This window comes from Hippoglossus hippoglossus, chromosome 22, assembly GCF_009819705.1.
Source record: "Hippoglossus hippoglossus isolate fHipHip1 chromosome 22, fHipHip1.pri, whole genome shotgun sequence".
In the NCBI taxonomy this organism is placed as follows: domain Eukaryota; kingdom Metazoa; phylum Chordata; class Actinopteri; order Pleuronectiformes; family Pleuronectidae; genus Hippoglossus; species Hippoglossus hippoglossus.
Genome location: NC_047172.1, coordinates 5,148,289 through 5,168,353, shown reverse-complemented (window position 1 = coordinate 5,168,353; position 20,065 = coordinate 5,148,289). Strand labels below are relative to the sequence as shown.

General features: G+C 41.2%; 2 protein-coding genes across 3 annotated transcripts; both read left to right on the top strand.

Annotated features, from left to right (window-relative positions):
* Nucleotides 1–1,094: 1,094 nt before the first annotated feature.
* On the top strand, nt 1,095–7,135 carry crip1 (cysteine-rich protein 1). 2 transcript variants are annotated; one of them, XR_004612672.1, is made up of 6 exons: nt 1,095–1,263; nt 5,056–5,150; nt 5,712–5,769; nt 6,690–6,734; nt 6,907–6,992; nt 7,038–7,135. XR_004612672.1 is itself a non-coding variant. In XM_034575905.1 (5 exons), exons 1-4 carry the CDS (start codon nt 1,224–1,226, stop codon nt 6,725–6,727), a joined length of 231 nt encoding a protein of 76 aa, XP_034431796.1. In that variant the 5' UTR covers nt 1,095–1,223; the 3' UTR covers nt 6,728–6,734; nt 6,907–7,126. The 2 variants fall into 2 exon arrangements, 1 of the variants encoding a protein (XP_034431796.1); XM_034575905.1 differs by having other exon boundaries at nt 6,907–7,126.
* A 5,475-nt stretch (nt 7,136–12,610) lies between these two features.
* tmx1 (thioredoxin-related transmembrane protein 1) lies at nt 12,611–18,455 on the top strand. The gene is made up of 8 exons (XM_034575904.1): nt 12,611–12,828; nt 13,198–13,313; nt 14,221–14,266; nt 14,640–14,768; nt 15,291–15,336; nt 15,810–15,911; nt 16,044–16,110; nt 16,255–18,455. The coding sequence occupies exons 1-8, from the start codon at nt 12,647–12,649 to the stop codon at nt 16,494–16,496; spliced, it is 930 nt and encodes a 309-aa protein (XP_034431795.1). The 5' UTR covers nt 12,611–12,646; the 3' UTR covers nt 16,497–18,455.
* The last annotated feature ends 1,610 nt before the right edge of the window (nt 18,456–20,065 follow it).

Below are 20,065 nucleotides of genomic sequence, written 5' to 3'. Positions count from 1 at the left end.
TTTTATTAAGGGGATACAGAGAAGGTGCTTTTGGTTTATTACAGGTATTAATTATCATACAAAGTTTAACAGTGTGACCACAAACAAACATCTCTCTATCATCTCCATTACACAAAGTCCTGTTCTGACTCTGACTCTGTCTCATGAAGGTGTGACAGCAAACTGGACCTGACCTTAAAAAATAAAAGGACTTTTGTTTGGTGCATTAATAATTGATGGTTTGTTCCTCGGAGACGATTTGCACGATTAGTCATTTCATATGAAATATACCCCAGTGATTAAAAGACACTTATCAGGTCGGGGCGGTGGCGTGAAGACTCTGCACTTTAGTCACAGTGATGAAACACCACTGAGAAGATTATTCTTTTGAACAATAGTTTTATATATTATATAATGTCATATTCATATTCAGTGAGGTTTAAGTGCTCAAATCATCTTATACCATGATCATCTTTTCATATTTCATCTATTACATATTTTTCTAATACATCTTTCATATCTTCCTCCTTAGAATAAGAATAACAATAATATCAATATATTATTATCATTATGTCTTATATGTATGTACATTCTTCTTCTTCTCCTTCTTCTTCTTCGTCTTCTTCTTCTTCTTTATCTTCTTCTATATCTTCTTCTTTATCTTCTTCTTAGTAGTAGTATTAACTTCTACATATTTATTTGGCAGTTTTCTAAGCATTTTAAAAGAAATGAGTGGAAAAGCAACTAATTGAATCAATAAATTATCAAATAATATCATATATGTTATTTGATTTGTTTTTCTAAAATGTTTCATCTCTTCTCTTGACCCCACACTTTAATGATTGAAATCTAGATACACACAGTTTTAGGTATAAATTTGACAGTTTTAAGGTAAATTAAAAACGTATTTATCCATTTGTGGTCATATAAATGCCACAGAAAGGGGTGAATAAAGTGCAGTGGTCTCATTCTTTAGTTTAAGTGGCGCATGATGTTTTGTGCAACACACACATCCACCACACACACACACACACACACACACACACACACACACACACACACACACAGAAGCCTCTCCCCTCTGGTAGAAAAAAGTTGCGGTGGAGCTGTTTCGCGCTATAAGAAGCGGAGTGAGCGCATCCGCAGCTCAGAGCTGGTGCGTCCTGGTGCGTCAGAGCCAACAGGTCACTTCTCCACAGGAGACGCTTCTTCACTTTGTCCGCAGCAGATCCGCAGCTGACAAGATGCCAAAGTGCCCGAACTGCCAGAAGGAAGTTTACTTCGGTAAGGATGACGTTATTTTATACTTTTATGAGAACAAGCGTCTTTTTCTGTGCAAATTAGGAAACAGGAAGCTGAATTTCACCAGAGTGACAATAAGACAAGCACATGACTGCAAGCACACATATATATATATATAAATATCTAGTACAAATATTTATTTTAAGAACTAAGTACTTCAAGTTTTATATTTGTATTTCATTTATTTTAGTTTTGCAGAGTAGAAAGTTGCAGACAATTGTCTCCATCCACTCTATCACACTACTGCACGCACATTTTTAATAATGCACAAGTACAAACATACTGAATAATCAGCAAACTTCATTATTATTGGTGCACAGATACTTTAATGCTGCAGCTGGTTGAGGTGGAATCAATTTGAACTGATTTACTGTGTGAACTTTACTCACTGTATGTACATTATACTTCATTTAGAGTATATTGATATACAACTGTGCATAAAAGTGGATGTAGTGTAGTAATATGTTAGTGGATACAGGTAGAAGGAAGCAGAAAATGGAAATACTTCAGGAAAACTACCTCAGAATTGTACTATAATTATAATTACTATATAGTAACGATGCTGATTCTACTTCTTTACTTTGACTCAAGTCATATTTGAAAGGAGAACTTCTTTGATTTGTATTTGTACATATTTACATTGTGGTACTTCGTCGTTTATTGTAGTAAATTATCTTAATGTTTCTTCCACATATTATTATAGATTAACACCAGAACTGTACTTTTATAATGTAATATTTTGAGGTGACGCTACTACTCTGAAAAGTAACTATCGCCTTGAATTGAATGTGAAGGTCAATATTTCACCACTGCAGCATCCAAGCTTTTCACATTTCCTTCTAGTAGCCTGAAAAGTTCACTGCCCTGTGCAAAGTCTCTCTCTGAAGTTGCTTCGCTCGCTGCAGGAATTGAATTATCCTTCTCGATTAGCTGCATGAATAATGACTGGATGGAGCGGAGGAGGCAGGTTTCCTCCGTCTCACGAGGACCACGTTCAAAGCGCGGATGAATTACTCCGCTCTGGGAGGAGAGGGATGGCTCCATTTTACTCGCGTCTTAATCCATTTTCAAGATTGTCTCCGGTTCAGTGTAGAGCTGCGACAGAGGGAGTCTTCTCCAGAGAGACGCACAGAGGCTGAGGCCAGTAACAAAATACAGAGCCAGGTCTTTGGAGTGTCGGTCAGATGAATTTACTGTGTGACTGATGAGCCGTTGCTTCCATTCTCCCCCTTTCATGGATGAACCTTCCTCTTCAGGCCAAGACAAGCAAACCAATTTGTTTTGGCCTGAACAAACAAGCCAATCTCTGTTTTTCCATACGGGAGAAGAGAAAAATGCAAAAGTCTGGCTGAGGCAAAAGGCATCTGAAAGAAAGATTTTCTCTTGTCCAGGAAATTGGGTCTGGACATTTTCCAGAGTTTGGCTTTCACAATTGCAGCAGGAGATTTTCTGGGTCGGATGTGTTCACAACAACAGGAACATTTCTGGATCGTGCAGGCGAGTGGGTGGTGCTTGGGTAGAACACGAAGGAGGTTGGACACGACGTATAAATTCCGCTGCGGAAATCACGTGTTTTCTTTTACAGCACATCGACACAGGCGTCGGCCGTTATCGCCAAAAGCTCTCGGAACTCGTCGTCTTTCCACGTGTATGGCTCCTCTTTTTCATTTGGAGATATTTGTATTTGCCTCCATCGCGTGTTCGAAGCGTCATCGACAACCCACTCGCATGCTGTGAATTTTCTGGAAATGTTCCTGCTGTGTTCTCACATGAGCTCACTCTGACATTTTACTGGTGGACTGGCAGGAAGAGATTTAGAAATGTCCGGAGCAACTGACTCGGACATTTGCGTTCTCACATACAACCCCTTCCAGGACCTCCGTGCATGTCGTAAAGAAGCTTCAGTCTGTGATTACAACATCTCACTCCCCTCGTCCTCCTCGTCCTCGTCCTCCTCGTCCTCCTCGTCCTCCTCTTCGCTCCTTCTCGTTTACTACTCATCTGTCTAAATGTTAATCTGCCTTCAGATGGAAACAATCAGGCTACTGCTGCTTCTTCCAGCAGGAACCTGGTCCAGCTCCAAAAACATAATGCTTCTCTCTTACTGGAAAACTAATTACTTTTTTTTTCCGATCGTGAGATCACGGAGGCAAAGAACCTAAAATGTCTCTGTTGTTTTAAAACCTCAAGATCATTAACCTTAAAAGAATGAAAGCCAGTTAGCTCATGAGGTAGAGGTAGGAAACTAACCTGGTTCCGTGCGGAGGTAATAAAACCTGTCAACCAGCTCCTCTTAGTTAATCGTCGGCTGGATGAACTGTCACGAGAGCAGAGATCAGTTTCCTCATTAAACAAGAAAACAAAGGAGCCAAAATGAAAAACTCTTTCATTCTTCAACCTTAACACTTATTAATAATAATGAATAATATTTATCGGATGTAATGAGTGAAGCTGCAGTTAAGTTACTGAGTTGAGCTTCACTAAAGTTTGACCCAACAGGTGAACAGCTCTTTGTGCAGCAGCGGGGGTGCAGCTTCAGGTTTCTGTGGACTAAATCCTGCAGGTCACTTTAACGGTTTTAGAAACAAAGCTACAACCAGCATCACCACAGGCCAAACAAACAGCCCATTCCAGACAGGCAGGTTCAAAACAGCCACTGCACTGGTTTATATCAGGCGATATTATCTGTCGACCAATATATCAGCCGATCTCCATCTCCTATCGAGACAAAGTGTTGTATAAGCTGTTTTTCCATTCAGATGTGTGTGTTTGTGTTCACTGGACTGACTCCACAACGCTCCAGGCAGCGTGAGTGAGAGCAGGTTGGATTATTCGTCCGTCTGTCACACCTCATTCCATGTCAAGTTATCAGGTAAAACAAACAGCCCACGCACAAAAATCAAGCTCTATCAGATCCACGTACAATCAAGAGAAAAACACGGCCGTCGCTATCGAGCCGATCGGGGACGGACTCTCTGTGAGACTCTCCTCCATCGGTGCTCGGTCGGGCAGGGCCGCAGTGTTTGTTCAGTCCACTGGTTTGTTTTTTGAAGTTAAGTACAGTAATTATTTTGGGTCTGGACTGGACGTTCCATATCCGACCGCATTTTTCTGAAATGTTTTTGTGGAGCTGGCCTCAGGGGCTGACCCCACCCTGCAGCACTGTCTCTGTTGTGTAATCTCATGCCCCCATCAGGCTATTTTTAGGGAGGAAACATCATGTCATATCCTAATGTTGTGGGAATGTGTACGGGCTGGTGGGACAACCAGATGGTCCCAGAGGTATTTACATTCGCTGTCCTCCCTCAAAATCTGCAGATGTCGATCCCATTTTGTGCTCGTTAATTGCGACACTTCTTTTATTTGCAGCATTTCCTTTGCTTGCTTCTCAGAGGCTACGCCCTCTGACCTCAGCAGCTTCGTTTCCTGTCTTTGCTCGCAGTGTTCCCTCTTCTCAAAAGTCGTCCTAAACCTTCTCTGTGTCCTCCCGTAAAAGGCCGGGGCTCTTCTCCTCTTTTACAGTCCTCCTGGTGGGTGTTTGTGATGAGCTCTGCAGATAAAAAGAGTCTTTATCTGAGTTTATGAGGCAGATTCTTCAGGGACACTGAGTCAAAGCACCACACCCAGACAATGTCCTCCAACCTATCTATAAACTGTACATCTGGTTGGTGTAAAACCGATATTGGGCAAGGATGCACAGCACCAGGAGCTGAAACTCTTGTGGTGAACTGATTGTTAACGTCTGAATTCTTTCTTTCTCTGTGTGTCTGGCAGCTGAGAAGGTGACGTCAATGGGTAAGGACTGGCACAGGCCCTGTCTTAAGTGCGCTAAGTGCAACAAGACGCTGGTATCGGGCTCACACGCAGAGGTGAGGAATCTGGAGACACAAACACAAACACCTACAAGTCTGTTAAGTCCTTACTAAAGGGTCTTGGGTCAAAATAATAATAATATGATATAATATAATATAATATAATATAATTTAATATGCTAAAGTGTCAAGCTGGAGGAGGACTTTCTACAACCTGGCAACCCAAACGTGTTTTTTTAATATATGACTCATATCTAATCTTTTATTACTTATCCGTAATTATTAGCCAATAATTTAAGGGCGGATGCAGAATTTTTTTCTTTTCAACATTGTTATACACCTTTCAGGGAATAGTGCAGATGTCTTGATTTAACAGCCGTGTGTTCATTTCATAAATATGTGTCATTAAAAGTGGATCTAGTTGATATATATTTTGTGTTGCCATGTAAAAACCTGTGCAGATACTCAACTAAAATACATGTTGCAGTGGTTTTCTTATATAGGACGATGTTTTATGACCAATAAATCTTTGAGGTTATCAGACCACTTCCTTTTCTGCTTTCGAGCGCCATTACAGTTCAAGATGTTTTGACATTTCTGTAAATTCTTCTCTTCCAGCGTGAAGGAAAGCCTTACTGTCACTCACCCTGCTACAGCAATCTGTTTGGACCTGGTGGTGAGTACCGCTCCCTTCATCTGTTTATCAACATGAATGTTAAACCAGGAATAAATACCAGCGACTGAGGAAGTACTCAAACATTTTACTTTACCAAACAAATGGACTCAAGTAAAAGTAAAAGTAGCACATGAACTTTTCTACTTGAGGGAGTACTTGCTTGTAAATATAGTTATTGTCAGAGAAAAATTTAATAAAACAGGTCTCCAGCAAAGAAGCATGAGTGAAATACATGAATGAAAACTGACACAATGAAAAGCAGTGTGTTAACGAGGCCGTGTCCCAAATCACTCACTAATCATTACATAGTGACTTCAAGAAATCCAAACACAAGGAAAACAAGGTCAGAGGTTCACAACCATAACACTTCAAGTACTAAAGGTAAAAGTACTTGGAGAGTTTGGCCTATTCCCATTTTACATCTTTCTTGCATATCAATGGATCAATTCCCCTCTTGAACATGCAACACAATGCATTGTAATAATGTAGATGAGTATAAAATCTGAAGATATTTGCTGATATATGAAATACAAGTAAAAGTACTTTGTTACATCCGACCACTGAGAAAGACGAGCAGTGTGACTCGATCACCTTTGTTCCCTACGAGTGTGAGGACAGTGTTGTGTGTGTGATAGTGCTGAGGCTGTAAATGGTTCAGTCAAAGCACGAACTGTCACCTGATAGTATCACACACACACACACACACACACACACACACACACACACACACACACACACACACACACACACACACACACACACACACACACACACACACACACACACACTGTAATCCTGTAAACAGCCGTCAGGTTTATCTCCTAGAACTTTTTGTCCAGTTTTCGACCTTGAGGATTCTTCCCTCTGTTTTTATCTCCTCATTAAACCTTTAATTCTTCTTCTACTCTCTCCTCTCTCAGGTTTTGGCCGCGGTGGAGCCGAGAGCCACAAATATTAACCGACAGGTATTGTGCACACGTCCCTCATTCATTCGTCCCTCAGCTCATTTGCTTACATCTGTTCCCTATCGTGGATTTTCATGATATTTGTTAAGACAAACACAGAAGCTGAGCGTAAGCAAATCTCTTCTTGCACTTTGCACCGTCTGACGTGTTTTCTCTTGTGCTTCATCGTCAGGTTCAGACCTCGCAGTGAATATTGTTGCTTGGAAACTCGATGGAAGACGCCAGCTTGACGACGACTCCCAATAAAAACCAGCAAACAAGTTGTGCTCTGATTTAGAGGAAACATTTGGAGTGTCTGTGTTTTTATTCATAATACAGTCATGAAGAAGTCGTCCTCGAGTCTCTTCCTGTTCGAAATGTGGACATTTTGATTAAACTTTTTTAAAACTTGTGTTATTTTTCTTTTCTTTTGTCTATTAGTCTTTTTTGGACTCTCTCTATAAAAACACAAACTTTAAATATGAGAATTTCCTCTAGTTGAACACACACAAGTCCATTCAGCACTTGTGTGTGTTGCCGTGTGTAATTTAATCCATGTTCCCTAATCCATTTAAACCTATGACACATGCGAATGTTTAACATTTTCTCTGCCACAATAGACTCTTGAATCCTTGAGCCCTATTCTATCTGGTAACATCACCTTTTATACTTTAATAAATTAGTTAAAAATGATGATGAAATTAACATCATTGTCGCAAGATTAAGACAAACAACAACAACAACAACAACGTTTAGATGATCTTATTAATGACGATAAACTCAGTGGTGTCATTTATATCCAACTGGAACATTTCAAGCTCCAGAGAAAACTTTATTCTTACATCATGTTTATTTTTATTGCAGTGATATAATAAGTTTTGAGAAGATTTGAGGAAGTGTGAAACTTTAATAACTCTGAGGACAATAACATTCAAAAGATCATAAGCAGTTACTGGTACTTTCATCTTTATTACATGATCTTTCTAAGCAGGTAGTTTTCAGTTGTCAGGTCATCGTATATATATAGAAGTTCACATTTCCATTTTATAGACTTTATTTGTGAAGTTCAGATTAAACCCGAAAATAAATCACAAGTACAAAAAAATGTAAATGTCATAAAATAACTCGACCTCAAATTTGAGACTCAGTTTAATTTTTGTCATTTTCAGATATAATGTCACCATCATTTTATGGCATCAGTAGTTACAACAACAACAACAAAAAAGCTTCCAGCCACATTATGACATAAATACACTCAGGTCCTAGTGTAAACTACGTTGAGCACATACAGAGGATTCAGTCTTGGGAATAACAAATAATCACAGTTTTAACAAACTCTCCATCTGCTGCAGAAGATTTATTGTCACTACTGAAAACCTTGTGATGAGACTGTTTTGCCGACAACCGTCTCCACATTGGAGAATCAGATGTTTGCTGTGTGTGCTGATCTGCGTCATCAGATAATATGTTCCAACACTGCACAGGTTCAGAGGATTTAAAATCTGAACCCGGCTCACACTGGTGCATTGTGGGTATCAGCAGCTGAGGCCTGCAGCTGAGCCTGTGCAGATCAACCAGATGCTTCCTCTCTGGTTCTTTTTCGTCTCCGATGCCAAAACTTTTCCCCCTGCTCAGCCGCCAGTGGAGGAGTCGCCGCCTCCACCAGGCCTCCGCCATCGCGGTCTGACGGTGACCATGGCAACAGACACAAACAGGCCCCAACAGTCGGAGAGCGTGGCCCCCGTCCGCCTGCCTGTCACCTTTCTTCTCTGCAACAAAGACGCTCACTGTCGCAGGAGAATCTCGAGGCCACAGGAAACCGATGGAAACATGCAGAGGATGTTTGGCTGCGATGCATTTTGCAGCTTCTTCTTGAAACTGGTTGTTAAGCACATCTTCATCTTGTCAGAGACTCCTCCACTGACGATTCTGTCTCACTCAGCCCTTTTGTCACAGGAAACAGTGAATACTTTGTAGTCATGGTGACACTTCCAGATGTTTGCATGAAACCTGCAGCATGAGACGAGTTCACGGTTTGATGCTCGACCTGATAAGACGTTCTGGTTCTGGTAATGTGGCTGTAATTACAGATTAAGCTCCACAAATAGGAGTCAAAACAGGAAGAAGACGACACTGAACATATTTCTGGCTCCAAACACACTCCCACAGCAGATTTTTTGATTCATGACCCTGAGGCCTAGTGTATTAATAGAGGCTAATTTTCTGACACCATGGTAATGAAAGCATCATGCCGGCAGTAAGCATGTTTATGAAGCACTCATGTTGACTTAGGCTGCAGTTAAAGTGAAGTGCAAACAGGAGGAGAGAGCAGCCAGAGACGTTTACCAACGAAGACGTGTTGTGTCAGCGTGAATCAGACGCTCGCAGTCATGAAGCTGTAAAATTAGACCCATAAACATTAAATGAAGGGTCGGAAAATCTGTGTAGAAATGTCTTGTGGCGTTGACAAGTCAGGCGTGTACATGCAGAGCTGGGTGGGCAGGATTAGATCAGGTCAGCTGAATAAATGAATAAATGAATAAATTCACTCAGTGAAAGTTGTAAATAGTCCAGATGACGGCAGAGTAAAACAACACAGCATTTATGGGAGAGGTGATAAATTCTGCAATTAATTTTTGTTGTGTGTGAGACAGTAAAGAGTAAATAACCTGCCATTTTAATTGAAGGAAGCCCCTTTTTTTTTTTTTTTTACAAAGAATCAATAAACAACATTTTGAGCTTCTTTTTAAAGCTCAGTGTTTGAAACTTTCTGACTTTGGTGGCTCCTGGTGGCCGTGTGAAAAAAGACACCTGTGCTGAATGGGCTGTTGAGTCAGGGTATCCTTGTATAATTCTTTTGCTAATAAGAAAGGAAAAATCTGTAAAACTCATTTCAATAGTAAACGGTGTCAGAAACGAAAAAACTAAAAAAAAGTATTTAAAATGGTTTAGTTTTTTATTTTGAAACAAAAATGAAAAACAAAGTCACGTGATCTACTCGAGACGGAAGTGATATTTAAACATTCAAAGTAAAAGCCAAGAGGACAGAAGCTATAAAAACCCAAAGGTTATGAAAACACAGATGTTGTTGCATGAAGCACAAGTGAGCAACACACACACACACACACACTGCTGCACAGCTGAAATACTCACAATGCCAATAAAGTCAGTAAAGTAAACATATTAATAGTTGTACAGATGCCAGTAATAATGACAGATTTGTTATTTACGATGTTCATTAACGTTAGACACACATCTGAAGCTGATATGAATTATTATGTCAGTGGTTTGGCAGGTGTTTGATCCTAAATCCGTCTGTTGCACAGATTCTCCTCTTGATGTCATCACTGCTCTGGAAGCGTGGACACAGCATCTTCTGTCTTTGTGATTCATCCTCTGGGGAACATGAACATCCACACAGAAAGGTTTTCAAAGTGCTGAACTGACCAATTTACAGAATCTGGCTCCATATGCGTAAGATGTCCGGGATATCAAAGCTTCATTTCCTGAGAGGGGCGGGAAGTGTCAGTCTGTGGTCGAGGATTCATACACGGATACGGATTACGGTATTTTGTTTTTAAGACAGGATGTTGCTCATGTTTCTTTCAATAAAACCGACTAATACTGTTAGAACACAACACAACTGGAGATTACAAGAGTGGCGACTGTTAAACTCTTTCAGATGTGTGAAGCCATGAAATTCATAAAAATCAGGCCTGCTAGTTTAAATCTGAACGCACACAAACACACACACACACACACACACACACACACACACACACACACACACACACACCTCTCTGCTTTTATTAGTCTGAACATCTGTCTTTTCCTCCCAGACTGGACGTTTCAAAGTCGACCACTTAAGAATTATGAAGTGTGTTTGAGAAACTAATCTCCCGTCCGGTCCACTCACAGTTTCCACTCCGCTGTGACCTGTGAGTGTGAGAGGGGGACTTTCACTTTAGAAAAGAAACGCTCCTTAATGGTCAAAGTTTAATCAAAATGCATAATTGCTTCCCTGCTTGAATGAGAGTGAGGAATTACGGAAAAGACAAAATTCACATAAAATCCAGATCCAGTGGATTTAGATGTGGTTTCATAGGGAAGGTAGGATTTTATTAGCCACTGTAGAAAACTGTAAATACCACCAATGTGCAGCTGAGATAGCGTAAAGGGGCCTTAGTCATAGAATGGGTTTGGATTTAAGGGGACTGTTGGGCCTTTGGACGCATGAGCTCGACTTTTTCAAGCGCTGAACGGAAATCGTCAGCGCCACGTTGGTTTAACTGAAACTGTCAGAGGTATTGTTTTGTTCTGTAGAGTAAACGTTCAATCATGTAACTGTAAAGATTTGATTCAGCTGCCATATGTCTCACACACTTCTTACAGCAGAGCAGTTCAGGCTCCATCAGGTTTTGGCCTCAGGCTCCTGTTGGCCTCAGCTCTGATGACAAGACACATCATGGCCACACTCACCAGCTCCATGTTGACATGGACAGGTCATACTTTGATTGTGAGGGACGTGATATATAACCTGTGGTCTCTCTGGGCTCATGTGACGGATACTCAGCACATATATAAGTTATTATCACACCGGAGGGATTCAGGTGGATGCCAATGACCTTTCCTGCAGTTGTGTGGTTCAGTGTTTCCTCACTGATGTCTAATCTTCTCCAGCTGTAAAGGAGCCAGATAAAGTTGTGTTATTGCTCCCAGGATTCCTATTCCTCCCTTTCCTCGACTCCCATCCCTCCTTCTTGTCCTCCTCCTCCTCCCCCGGGTTGGAACAGGACACATCAGATCCTCCTGCTGCTCTTGTTTGCTTTTGCCAGATCGCCCCGGTGCAGGTGGAAGATGAGTGTTCATCTTCATCATTTCATCTTCAGCATCAAATTCTAACCATCCAGCACAGTCATAGTTTTATATGGCTGCTGTACAGGCCTGGATTAAAAATAATGATTAGTTCCCACAGCATGTGCTCTTGATGGGGTCATATTTAAAGGGTCTCAACCAGGGAACAAGGGAGGATTTTCTGTAATAATAATTCAACTTTATTACTTTTAACACTCACCATTTATACACTGCGGTTTTTGTTGTTCTTCATTTATCAGATATTTTTGGGGCAATAGCCCCACCTGCTGTTATCGAACATTTATGATTAATCATGATGAGCTTTCTCATTTTTACAGACACGCTGCTTTAACTGTCTGCATTTAGAGTTGATAATTTACACCTGTCCTTCTTCCCCCTATTTAAAGTCCTCATACTGATCACCACACTGTGTTTATGCACTAAGATATGTCACCTTGTTGCTAAAACTGATTCTGAAGAACAATTTCATCTGTTCGTCAACACAGGGCGTTTTGTAGAGGCAGTCAAATCCACCTAGGTTAATAGTTTCATATGTTCTTGAAAGTTCAAATTTAATCTTAAAATGTCAAGTTAATCGGTTATCTCTCTCTCTCTCTCTTCTCTCCCTTCTTTTCCACCCATCTCTCCCCTCTTTCTCATTTTTCTCTGCTCACCCCAACCATCTCCTAATGAACTACTTAAAGGTTCAGTGTAGAAAGGACCCACTCCTGTAAATATAAAGTATTTAAATATAAAGTATTTAAATATAAAGTATTTAAATATAAAGTATTTGAATATAAAGGGCCTATTCTAGGGTAAAGAAAACAACAATTTGTACAATTTAGATGAAACACACCAGTACAAACATCACTAGGATTATTTTATATTCCATTTCTGCCAATAGATCCCTTTCACATAGATCTTACTGAACCTTTAGTTTAGTTTAGTTTAGTTTACTGCCAATCTCCTGCTGCACACTCCAGTCCAGACGGTGGCGATAATGCGCCTATATTTGCCGAGCGCCAGTAAACCCCAGAAGAAGACGGCTGAGCGGAAGTGGGGCTCACACTCGGACTGTCATGGCGACCAGCCGCTGTTCGCTCGCAGCGATGCTCCGCAGCAAACTCCGCTCCTTCCTGTGCTGTTTGTTCGTTTTCGCGCAGTTCACGTCGCCGCCGGTTCGGGCCAAGGCGGACGGCCTGAGGGAGGTGACCGACGGCAGCTGGGAGGAGATCCTGAGCGGAGAGTGGATGATTGAGTTGTGAGTGTCACCACCATGCTAACAGCTAAGCAGCTAGCTAGCTTGTCAGTTAGCGCTTAGCTCGTGTATAACTAACATTTCCGGGGAGGGGGTGATTCCCTTGTGCGATCAGCCTGAAGCATAAATGTCCAGTTGTTATGTTTTTATAATTATTCCATCTGCCTCTTGTTGTGTTACTCCTGACAAGTGGATGAGTTGTGTGTGCTAGCAGCTGCCCTCCTTTAGCCGGTAGATGCTAACAACGAGCTCACCAGGGTCGTGCTCAGTAAACACTTTCACGTTGACTTCATCCATTTTTGCATTTTGTTCGAAGTTTTTCTACGTTGAATTAAAAGTAAACCTCTTTTCTTGTCCCCCCCCCCCCCCCAGCTACGCCCCGTGGTGTCCGGCGTGTCAGCAGCTGCAGCCGGTGTGGATGGAATTTGCAGCCTGGGGCGAGGACATGGGGGTCAACATTGCCAAGGTGGACGTGACAGAGCAACCTGGTATGTCCGGACGACCCCCCCCCCCCCCCCCAAACTAGTGATCATTAGATTCAACTGTTTAACGTCAAACAAGAGATTTCAACCCCTTGTTCTGTTAAACAGCAGAGAAATAGCGAAACCCAAAGCGGAGGAGTCAAATTTCCCATGTTGTCGTTATTGATGAGTCACATTTCAAGCTGTCTCCTTGTGACTACTTGTCTTACTTTAAAGGGATAGGTCATCCAAAAATGAAACTTCACTCATCTCCTCACCACTATGGAGGTGGGTGGGGGGATGTTTGAGTCCACTAAACACTAAACACTTTTAAACACAGGAGTCTCAGGGGTAAACAGTGTTGTAGCCAAATCCAATACAATTGAAGTAACTGCTGACCACTTCTTCAAACGTAATAAACAACAGATAGAAAACATAAAACGCCTCCATGCGGCTCCTGCGGTGTCATCCGAGCGTCAGCAAGCCCCGACATTCACATTCGACTCCAAACGGCGTCAGTTACACTATGTTTTTTTTTTTTGCCTAAAAGTCGTCTGTTCTCCTTCTGGATGCTGCTGCTGTAACTGCAGCTAAGAGGCCCGCTTTAAAAATAACCGCAGTCTAATAAATCTATGAGAGCAGACTGGTAAAATTCATCTGATTGTCTTTGTCAAATGTAAAGAAGCATAGTAAAGTCATCCGATTAAAAAGCAAATGAGTAATCGGGACAATAAAATACAAATTTTAACTACACAACACAGAAAAGAAGCTTCAACAACGAGGAGTTCATAATGAGGCAACTTTATTTTCATGTGTTGCGTATGAATGTATTTTTCCAGCTTCATTTTATCAGTAATGATCATCAGAGGAGAATTCAGTTGTCTGAAATGTTCCTTCCTGCTCACTCACTCTTCACACTTCCTTCCTGTGTAAGGTCTGAGCGGACGATTCATCATCACCTCACTTCCTACTATTTACCAGTGAGTTCTGAGTTATTTTGTGTTATTTGTTGCTTCCTCTTCCGTGTGGCTGCTCGTGGTTTTTGAAATGCTGCTGTGTAAAGTCTTGAAAGAACTACGCCTTCTGCTTTTTACTTCGTTTAGAATCTGAGCTACAAACTTTCATTCATTTGTCAAGCAAGAGAAAATGAATCTGCAAATGTTTCCGTACTTTAATTAATCGTTTGTTTTTTAACATAAAGAAAAATCTGTTCTCTTACTTGAGTATATTTGCTGAATATGCTCATCTTGATTTTAAATTGAATATGAAAATCACTGTATTTTTAACGGTGTGTCCATCAAAGAGATGTTTCCAAAGAAAACATGACTCATTATCTGTGTGTGTGTGTCTCAGCTGTAAGGACGGCGTCTTCCGGAAGTACCAGGGCGCTCGCACTAAAGACGACTTCCTGAGCTTCGTCGATGAACAGAAATGGAAAGCAGTGGAGCCGATTTCCTCTTGGTTTGGGCCGTCCTCAGTCCTGTGAGTTTATCCAATTCTTTACAGATTCAGGTCGAGGCCGTACAAAGTTATAAACCCCTCAGTCTTCACAACGCGCAAACATTTCCTGACCTCATCTACTTCTGTCAACACTGACTGTGGGGATACATAACCCCAGGTAACATATAACAAGTGCTGCTAATATGTTGTTAAATATGTCAACACTGCAAGAAGGTTTTCTAGTTTTTATTTGATGTCATCCACAGTCCCTCAGATTCAGATCTGTAGAGCATTTTCTCATGTAACCATTAGTTACTGTTGTTCCTGTTTACTTTGAAGTAACAGAAAAGAACCTGCCTGCCCCGTTGTCTCTATTTTTAGTGTCTCTCTGCGGCTTTAAAGCCAAAACCACAAACAAGTGCTTCTTCTTCACTGTTTTTGTGTTCAGGCTTCGTCTTCATAATGATGTTTGTTGTGATGTTACTGTTTTTCTTGATGTTACAGACAAATCTCTGTTAATTTACAAGCCGATGTTCTGTTGTTGTTTCCTCCTCCTTCTGACAGAATGAATTCAATGTCTGCTTTGTTCAAGCTCTCCATGTTTATCCGGGTAAGTGAGGATTTAACTCCCGTCAGTGTGCTGGTTATTATATATAGTAACATATTTACACCATTTCACACAGTCCATTCAAGGAAGACTGCAGTCCAGTGTAGCTGGGTTTTAAACTGACTTTAAGAAGGAAGCTCACTTGTAGAACAGATGATACGTACTGTGGGACAGAGAAACTTACAGAAAACACATCAATGATTGTTGAAGTTACTTATTATTTCCGGTGTCTGGTTAAGTTCAGTTCATTTCTTGAATAACATGTCACCAACAGTGTGATTCACTGATGTGATTCAGAGCCCAGTTGCACAATTGTTGTTCCTAAAATTAATTAATTATTGGTTTTGGAATTTTGATTGTTTTAAATTAAAAGAAGGAACAATGTGTCAGTGAGGCGCCTGATAGCTCGTCTGGTTAATCTGCTTCTGAAACTGGTCTGTAACATTTGATCGACTAAGAGTGATTGTGTTTTCCAGCGTTGTCATAATTACATGACGGACCAGCTGGGGATTCCTGTTTGGGGATCGTATGTCATCTTTGGTTTGGCCACTCTGTTCTCTGGGCTCGCTCTTGGTCTGGTGAGTAATTCCTCTTCCTCTGATCAGTTTCATTTAACAGAGAAACAGAATTGAAACTTTGTCCACTGTTCATGAAGCGTGAACACGGACATTGACGGTGAATTAATGGGTGGTGTTGTCTTGTCTTTTCAGCTACTGGTGTTCATTGCAGATTTTGTCTTCCCCTCTCGACGATTTTCTTCTACTAATTATTACCAGAGTGAGTTTTAAAAGAGAATTTACTGATCTAGTCCTGGTTTATATTGACTAAATTAAACAGTTAATAGAATAACATTTCATTGTGGTCTGTTTGTAACTGGTTCATTTACTGTCACTGATTGTTATCTTGATTGTGACTCTGCAGAGAAACAGTCCTTGGAGCAGGCGAGGTTACTCCACCAGCAGGAGGACGAGCACGAGGCTGATGGTGAGGAAGACGATGACGAAGATGATGAGGAGGAGTACGGAGACCAGGATGAGGTCTGGAGGAGAAGAAGAGGGTCCCCTGAGGGCCGCCCGGAACCCAGGGGACAGGGTTTGGCTGACGAATCTCTGAGGAAGAGGGTGGTGTGCAGCCGTGAGGAAGAGGATGAAGAGGACACTTAGAGCAGCAGTGTGGGAGTTCACATTGACCCGTACTTGTTTTGAGAAGAGCGCCTCAGAGCTGGAGGAGCCTTGGTCCTGAGCAACAGTGTTTACAGCAGGGAGCCCCAAACCTCCCCCTTAACCTTCCTCTTCTCCTCCTCCTCTGAAACACCTCGCTTCTTTTCTTCTCCCTCCCTCGTCTCTAACGGGAGCGCTGCAGACTCTCGCCACCGCCCTCTCTGCCTGATCAGCAGGCTCCGCCTGGAAGAAGCTAAAGAAACACTCCTGACACCTGTTTTTGCTTCAGCGAACAAACTGCCTGCCTGAGGTTTGCAATGACGTGCAGTGGAGATGGAATTTGCAGGGTTGTTTATGCTATGCATTGGTTTTTTTTTTTAAGATTTGTGTGTTATTTCATGTTTTTCTCTGAAATATTATTATTATTATTATACCAGGCTTGCATTTCAGGAGTATGTTGTTGAATTTTTACGCTTCTGCTCAAGTGTACATGCTGTCATTTTATGTTGCATTTATTTTACAAACCATGACAACTCAACCCGACGTTACAGTGTTCAAACAAAGTTTCACATTCAGAAATTGGAGATAAATGGAAGCGCCGAGGTTTTCATGTGACCGCAAACGCACAGTGTTTTCGTTAAGTGGTGATTTCACAATAAAAGCCACCATGTTGAATGCTTTCAGTTCAGACCAGTAGGATGTGTTTGTTTTGTATGTTCAGTAACTTAACAGCTCTGATTCAGCTGAAGTTCTAATCAGTCACACACTCTGATAAAAGACAATGGTGTCACATGATGCGGGTGATTAATATTGATCAGAGATCCGTCTGTAAACTAGAAGGACACATGGAGAACACCTACTTCTGCCCAGGCCTGTTCAGACATATCAATCCTCTTTCTCACAATCTTTGTGAGTTATTTGTTGAGGAATTCCCCAAAATGTAGAAAACGCGTCCACACACAATGTCAAAGAAAGTAAGAAGAGAAATCCTGTAAATCCTCCTTCAGGTCAACTCTGACCCGGGGAACCCTCCTTCAATCTTTCTGTGGTTTGGACAAATGTTCTGATAAACATCTGTTTTCCTCAGTTTCTATAAAGAGTGAATCCTGTCGGCGCAGGTGCTTCTCATTCATGGTTTAGGGGCAGGATCCCTGGGCTTTTCTCAGCGATCGCACCAGAACACAGACTGAGGCAGATTCACTGTCAGTTTGCAGAAAACAAGACCAGCTGAGGAACTAACCGTTTAAATAAGAAAAGCTATGATACCTGAGGTAAATACAGACCTTTTGTTAGAAGTAAATTCAACCAATTGGAATATACTAACATTATATTCACTCCAAGTCCAGTAAAACACCTGGTGAATGTCCTGTAGATACTGTTTGTCCCCATTATGTCTCATAACAACAATCTGAGGTTTAATCTAACAATTAAAAGAAGTTTACTTAACGGACTGAGATGAGCTGTCGGCCTGTCAGTGGGTCGACAGCTCAGTGTGTGCATGTGGTCATATGATTAAAGAGCCTGGCTTCCTTGTATGAATCCGTCCTGCTGCTGCTGTGTTGTGCGGAACACAAAGAGAACCTTGTTTTTATTAAACCACTTGAAATTATACTTTTATTTAGTCTAACAGATCAAATTAACTTGAATTATAACAATCTAACCATTATCACTCAGATTCTCAGTGTGTGTCCTCTTCAGTCAGCAGGGGCTGTGTGTGTATGTGTGTGTGTGTGTGTGTGTGAGCAGTGGTTTTAATACAGATTTCACTTTTAATTTAGATTTTAATGCTGTTTTTTAAATTCTGAAAAAAATCTAATTAATCTTTTTCTTGAGGGTTAAAAACAGAGTATGATTGTGTTTAGTTTTTTTACCTGATCCCTATTTACAGCTTGTAGCGTTCACATTTTACTCTGAGCTCCTTATTGTTTTGAACTTTACTTTGAATAAAGGATTAACTCGTGACGTTTGTGTTGTTTACAATAACTGAACTGACACAAACACTGTTTCATCAACAAGGGAAATGAAACAGCTGGAATGAATTTAAATGGCTCCAGGAACATTCTGGAAAACAAACAAGGATCAAATATTTGGAGAAGATGAGGGTTAATACTGGTACATGGTGTAGCAGCAGTGGGAGAAGTATTCACATCACATACTCAATAACCTGTGTAACAATACAAGTACAAGTACTGCATTCAAACTCTTACTGTTGGAAAAGTGCAGATCAGCAGAATGAAGAGAATTCAGGTCTCACAAGTCGGAAATGATCTGAATCACTGGATTAGCCTTCAACAATATTCTTGTTTGCTGTATAACATCTTAACTTAATAAAGTAATGAATAACAATAACTGTAAAATACATCTAGTGGAAGTAAATTGTAAGTACTTCAAACTTGTACTTGTATGTTTACTGTGCAGGAGACCTACTTGAGTAAATGTACAAGTTATATTCCACCTCTGCATATGGAGCATGTTTACAGTGTTTACATTGTTCTGTTTATTGTGTCACATCCTGCAGACAAAGATCTTTTTTCTGGATTACATCTTTTTTCATTACCATCTTGAACGTTTCACGTATTCTTCACGTTTCATAGTGAGAAACTTTCCTCCATAAAACTGCAGAGCTTGACCATTTAAATAAGATATCGCAGGCTACTTATTTATAAACATTTATCTCTATTTATCATTTCATGCTTCTTGCAGGACTTTCTTTATCATTTTGTGCCAAATATGTGAAAACCTGCTCGGCACAATTTGGATTCAGACTCTAAGCACCTCTTCTCCCGTCCTGTTTTTCACACTCAGAATTTTTCTTTATCAGTCGGACTCTAAGTCATTAAATTGGTTGAATAAAGTGTAAAAGGTAAGTTTGATTATTTAGAATTTGTAAGAACAAGAAATCCTAAGAAAATACATGGATAAAAAAATACTGGACAATGTCCTTAGTTGAACTTCCTGCCAGCAGATGTCCCTGTTGCCCTCATGTTGGTGAGTGCTCAGCCTCTCGGGTGTAAACAGCAAACTGGTGCTGGTGCTTTAAAGGTCACATGTTGCTTCTCCTCCACCTCAGGGCCCGTCGCTGTGTCACAGCCTTTATTACACTCCAGGTGATTTATCCACCGTGTCCCTCACTATCTGCTGTGACAAATGTGAAGTCACATCTCCCATGATCCTCTCTGGAGCTTCTTCATCTTCTCCTCCCCCCCCCTGGATTAAGAGGGGGAGTGGGACTCTGGAGCAGATCTATAATCAGTGCAGCTCCTGAGTCCAGAGGGATTAACCTCTGTGAGGAGGAGAAGAGGACGGGGCTGGAGAGGGATTCCCCTGCTTGCACCAGGCCGCTCTGATGTTTCCCTGCAGAGAGGCCGTGCAGTGTGTCGTGCACGTGGAAGAACACTGAGCTGATTGCCTGATACAAGCTGCCTGCACACTCAACTGATGCCGCCTCACTGGATTTGATTTATCGGGCTCACACACACACACACACATTCCTCTATGCTGGAGAGGCACACGGCTTTTTTATTGTTGTGCAGAGGAAAATGAAGGCAGATGGCATCGCTGCTGGTTCAGTG

Bases quoted from the DNA above. Each gene is read 5' to 3' on its own strand.
- crip1 (XM_034575905.1), top strand. From the start codon at position 1,224: ATGCCAAAGTGCCCGAACTGCCAGAAGGAAGTTTACTTCG. The intron at 1,264-5,055 runs GTAAGGATGACG...TGTGTCTGGCAG, and splicing joins CCAGAAGGAAGTTTACTTCG to CTGAGAAGGTGACGTCAATG. The intron at 5,151-5,711 runs GTGAGGAATCTG...CTTCTCTTCCAG, and splicing joins TATCGGGCTCACACGCAGAG to CGTGAAGGAAAGCCTTACTG.
- tmx1 (XM_034575904.1), top strand. From the start codon at position 12,647: ATGGCGACCAGCCGCTGTTCGCTCGCAGCGATGCTCCGCAGCAAACTC. The intron at 14,267-14,639 runs GTGAGTTCTGAG...TGTGTGTCTCAG, and splicing joins TCACTTCCTACTATTTACCA to CTGTAAGGACGGCGTCTTCC. The intron at 14,769-15,290 runs GTGAGTTTATCC...TCCTTCTGACAG, and splicing joins TTTGGGCCGTCCTCAGTCCT to AATGAATTCAATGTCTGCTT.